The sequence below is a fragment of the Helianthus annuus genome, chromosome 15 (genome assembly GCF_002127325.2).
Source record: "Helianthus annuus cultivar XRQ/B chromosome 15, HanXRQr2.0-SUNRISE, whole genome shotgun sequence".
Classification (NCBI taxonomy): Eukaryota; Viridiplantae; Streptophyta; class Magnoliopsida; order Asterales; family Asteraceae; genus Helianthus; species Helianthus annuus.
The window spans coordinates 10,088,547-10,094,283 of NC_035447.2; the positions used below are offsets into that span (position 1 = coordinate 10,088,547).

Here is a 5,737-nt window from a genome sequence, read left to right on the forward strand (position 1 = left end):
CAAAACTTGGAAACCAAACAGAGTAGGCATTGCAGAAACAAAGAAAGAAAAATGTCGTTCAAGCGCGGGAAAGGGAAGGACAAGGAGGAAGAAGACTTCATCTCGGAGAACGCGCCTCCGAAGAAAGCATCGAAGACTTCCGGTGGCGAAGAAGAAGAGGACGGCAGCATCTTCATCTGTGAAGTCTCAAAAAACCGTAGGGTTTCTGTCAGGAACTGGAATGGAAAAGTGTTTGTTGATATCCGTGAGTTTTATCTGAAAGATGGGAAGCAAATGCCTGGAAAGAAAGGTACTTTTCATTCTGTTACATTGTTTTAGGGTTTTTTTTTTGGGTTAATTTGAGAATTAGGGTTTTGGAAGTCGGATATGGTTATAAATAGGGTTTTATTTGTGGGTTGGTTTTACACTGTGTTCCTGAGTTTCATTAAATGAGAGAAAAGAAAAGATTTGGGAAGAAATAATTTTTAGTTGTGTTTCAGAGTTTCATTAAAGGAGAGAAGAGAAGAGAAATTGAGAGGTTTTTTTGCCTAAATTTAATCTTTCCAATTTGGAAAGAAACAGAGAGAAGAGAAAAGAAAATGAGAGAATCATTTCTTTTCTCCCCTTAACTTAACTCGGGAACACAGCGTTAGTGTGAGGGGTTACAAGATGTTTAGGGTTTATGTCAATGATAGCAAGCAAATGCCTGGGAAGAAAGGTAGTTTTTCATTCTGTTACTCACCGAAATGCTAGGGTTTTGTTTGAGTTTCTTATGTGTGATGTTTATATTGAATTAAGTTGGGGTGGTGTTTGTGGCTTAATTTGAAAATTAGGGTTTTGGAGTTTGTATAATTTGAAGTAAAGGAAGTTGAATGTGCTTACAAAGAGTGTAGATGAGGTTTAATTTGTATTTAACTAGGGTTTTTTAAGTTTTGTTTGTTGCTGGTTAAGGTTTTTTAAGTTTTGTTTGTGGGTTGGTTTTAGTGTGAGGGGTTGCAAGATGCATGGTTTTAAAAAACGCTTGAGGTGTGCGCCTCAAGGCGTGCCTCGAGGTGAAACGGCCAAAAAACGAGTCTGAGGCGCGCCTCATGGGGTTTTTATTGTATATGTGTCTTAGAGGGGCTGAGGCACTAAGAAAGGCTGCGCCTCAGGTGCGCCTCAGGGGATTTTGATATTTGTTTTTGATGTTTTTGACTTTTTGTGTCAGTTTCAAGCATTTCATGTCTTTTTTATGTGTGCTTTTGGATGTATCTGATGATGAAATTAGTTAGTATTATTATTTTTATAATATATATATATATATATATATATATATATATATATATATATATATATATATATATAGGGGGAGGGTTTAAATGAGAACGCTAAATATTGTGAGAACCGTGAGAACAAATGAAAAAACCATGAGAACTTGGTCAAAAACAATTCAAATTCAAAATTTTTTTCTACACTTATCATTATTATTCGAATACAATGTTAAAAATTCAATTTACACGTTTAAATTTACGTGAATTCATAAATAAAGAAAATTTACACATGTGTAAGTTTTCCATTTACACATGTGTAAATCTGCTATATTTACACATGTGTAAAAAAAATCTTAAAAGAATGATTTTGAAATGAGAAATGAATTATTTGATGTTATAAATTCTTGTTTTGATGTTGTATCTTAATTACAATGAGGTTTGTATAAAAAAAATTGGTTTTGATTGGTTTTTTCATTCGTTCTCACGGTTCTCGCAATATTTAGCGTTCTCAAGAACCCTCCCCTATATATATATATATATATATATATATATATATATATATATATATATATATATATATATATATATATATATATATAATTCTTATATTTATTTATTAATACCGCCTTGGTCTTACGCCTTGTTTCGCCTCGAGGCTCTTGAGGAGAAGGGAAAACGCCTCGAAACTCGTTTCCGTTCTTTTAAACCTTGACAAGATGTTTAGTTACAAAAAGGGAGTGAGGAGTTGGTTGCTCTATGTACAACAAAGTAACTTTTGTTTACAACGAGAAGCTACATCTCTTTCATTTATTTTACGTATCAACCTTTTAATAAATACTTTTTTATTCATAAAGTTGTTTTTCCATACCGCCCTCTTGCTGACTCTAGTTTTGACTCAGGAGTACATGAGGCATGTGTTCTAAAACTAATATTTTGGTAGTATAGTTTATATGCTTGTAATGAAGTTGCTTTAGCTAGGGAGGAATTATTTATCGGAACTGATTTTAGGTCTGTTTGCTCATTTGAGTTTCAGATTTGGATTATCTAAACTTTTTATGTATGCTCGACTTAAATCTGATTATACTAAAACTTCAAATCTCTGTTCTTTGTGATCAGACAAAAAAAAAGAACTCTGACCATTGATTTCAAACATGTAATTATGGGGAAGAAATTATAATGTATGGTGAGTGAAAAATGAAGATATAATTGCAAATTTCTTATGTATGAACTGAAAAAGGGAAGTTTTTTTAGTAGTAATATAAATATTGTTTCGGATAGGGTTTGAGGTGAGAGATCAGTAGGTAAATATCGTGAAAATAATTCATTTCACATTCGCTGTCAAATATTTGTTAAATGATCCGTGGTTGAAGGGTCAAGAATTCCCATTTCCCAAGTAAAATGCATTATTGAGTTACTTTACTGGTCAATCAACCCTTTGTTTAAAAGGCGTGTGTCTGATGCGCGAGGCGTACGAAGCGGTTAGGAAAACACCTCATGTACTCTTGGGTCAACATTGGTCAAATTAGGGTATTTTGCATATGCTTGGTTATTTAGCTGGTTACTGATGGTATTTTTATTTTGTTGCTTTTCAGGTATCTCGTTAAGCATGGATCAGGTAAAGTAACGATTGGTCCTTTGTTTCTGGTGTTAAGACAGACTTTTAAAATGTATTGTTAGTATTAATCTCATTAATTTTGCAGTGGAAAGAACTTCGTGCTCATGTGGATGAAATCGACAAGGCTCTTGCCTAGTAAATGCTCGTAACAAGTAAGACTAAAATGCTAGTATTTAACCCGGATGATCTGAAATGTGTAGTTTTTTAGAATGTTTGTTCGTATGTTTTACTCTTATGCGACTTTGTGCGGTTTTCGTTTGAATGGAGCCATTGCAGTTTTCTGCTACTTGTTATTTACTAGTGGCAAAACGTGCTGGTTGAGTAACTGGTCGAATAGGGTGAGGTCAGGTTGACCCGTACATTTTCCATTTTCTCTCGAACATGTTACACTTTTTCGTTACTTTTTTTATTAGTTACTTATAAAATTAAGGTTTTAATGTTTTGACATTATAAAGATTATTTATATAATTCTTAATAGAAGTTAAAAAATGAAAAGTTAAATTCATCATTGGTTTAGGCTAGATGTTGGTATGTGCAAGTATAATATTCAACAGGCTAACCGATAGAGTGTGTCGCTTTGTGGTTAAAACCCTAAATTGTTTTTCGGTTTAATAACAAAATAAACAAGTTTTATATGTAGTGTATAGGGATGAAAAACTTTCGTACTGAATATCATTGCCGTGCCATACCGCGTATTGACTGAACATAAATGATACAATGCCCGGTTTTGTTTAGCTCAATTTCAGTATCGGTACTATATGATATGGTACTAGTTTGTAACTTATAACAATATCGTACGTACCCTACTTATACCGACCAATAATATGCAGTATGGTATTTGGTTAGGTATTGGTCAATATGGTACCAGTACCGATCACATTCGTAGTTGTGTAAATAACTAACCAAACCAAAATGATTTATGCTTCATTTATGTTAAAACACCGTTCAAACCATAGATGGTTTATAACTCGATTGCAAATGTGTTATGGCTTATGGTAAATCCAAGTTTAAATACAATTACGATGTAACTCTAAAACACGTAGTAAACTCTACTGTCTATTAAATATATAATGTTGCGATATCTTATATACTTGATAAGCATTTAAACGGAATACACCAATCACTGCAACGGTCTGAATTTTCTAAGCCTGACCAAATTTGATCTATAAATTGATTTTCTTAATATAACAATAATTTAATGTTTAAAAAGTGTAAAAAAAAAATATTATCTATAAACAACTTTTGGGTTTTTTAAACACTATGTATAGATGATGACCGCGCCTATCAGCTTTTGCTATTAGAGCGCGTATTTTAAAGCTAACTGTTGATTCGGATTCCGTTAGTGTTTTTAGAAAATTTTGGATATTCCGGATATCCGAAAACCTTTAAGTTTATTTTTGGATATCCGAAAATGTATTCGGATATCTGAAAATTTATATTCGGATATCCGAAATATCCGGTTTAAAATAAATAAAAAATATAAAAATAAATAATTGGATATTCGGATATCCAATTCATTATCACATCGGATATCCGAATTTCGGATATCTGAAATTTCGGATATCTGAAATTTCGGATACGAGTTCGGATAGTTAAACCATGTATCCGAAAATTTTGGATATCTGGTTTTGAACACCCCTAGACTACAATCTCTCAAATTGAATACTATTACAAATGTGATTTTGCTTTCTTACTTCCGATGGTTAGATGAATTATACTTCTGAGGACCTCAGCAATGGCTATAGATCGTTATCCAACTTGCCTAACCAACTAATAGGTCGATAAAAAAAATCGCCAATACGATACAATACAATACGATGCAATGTGATATATGATATAATATGATACGACACGATATGATACGATACGTTATAAGATGATATGATACGTTATAACACGATACGAGATATTCTTTTAAAATTCATTGGAAATAAACATTTTTAAATTTTCAATAGAATTTTAGTGACACGATATGATATGATATAATATGACGCGTTATAATACAATTCGATATACTACTATATATGATATTCTTTTATATTTTAATAGAAATAAACATTTTCTTTAATATTTAATAGAGTTTTAATCAATTCCTTTTTTTCTTCAGCAAAAGAATCAAATATAAAATTAACTGAACCAAATTTAGAAATTTGAGATTGAAGTTTATTATATTTTAATAGATTCCAACTAATCTACATCCCTGATCCCTATTAGGTCTTTGGGTATACTTTAACCTAACTTAACTCCACCTAAGTGATACATCAACTTTTTTCCCTCATTTCACTTTGTCTCACTCTAAGACTAGTGGGTATGGTTCGGCTCATCCCCACGGGGATGAGCCTCCACGTAGACGGCTCGTGGGGGATGAGCCAAATGAAGGATGGAGGGGGATGGAGGATGGGGCCCCACCTCATTATTTTATAATTTCTTAATTGTTTAATTTAATAACCAAGTTAATAAAAACTTTATAAAATTTAAAAAACACCACATAAAACAACATAAATAATTTCATTTCATAACATAAAAAAAATTACATTCCCTAAAAAAAAAGAAACTGAAAATAAAAAATAAAAAAAATTACATTCCCTAAAAAAAAAAAGAAACCGAAAATAAAAAATAAAAAAAATTACGTTTCCTAAAACCTACGACGTCCATTTTTTTTTCACCTCTTCTTATAGAGTATTTTTATAAAAAAGGATGAGAATTGGAGAAGAATGAGAGTAGAATGAGAGAAAATGGTATAAAAATGGATTAGATTGTGGTATTTATTTAAAAGGAAAATGAATTTTTTTTTTTTTTTTATGGAAAATGCCGTTAAAAAACGGTCAAATTTTTGAAATGTGGCTCGGCGGACCCGGCGGTGGGTGGCCGGGTGAGATGGAAGCCGGGTGAG

General features: G+C 32.1%; 1 protein-coding gene across 1 annotated transcript; it reads left to right on the forward strand.

Annotated features, from left to right (window-relative positions):
• On the forward strand, positions 1–3,141 carry LOC110910561 (RNA polymerase II transcriptional coactivator KIWI). Its single transcript, XM_022155190.2, has 3 exons — positions 1–289; positions 2,822–2,844; positions 2,930–3,141. The coding sequence occupies exons 1-3, from the start codon at positions 52–54 to the stop codon at positions 2,978–2,980; spliced, it is 312 nt and encodes a 103-aa protein (XP_022010882.1). The 5' UTR covers positions 1–51; the 3' UTR covers positions 2,981–3,141.
• Positions 3,142–5,737: the final 2,596 nt, after the last annotated feature.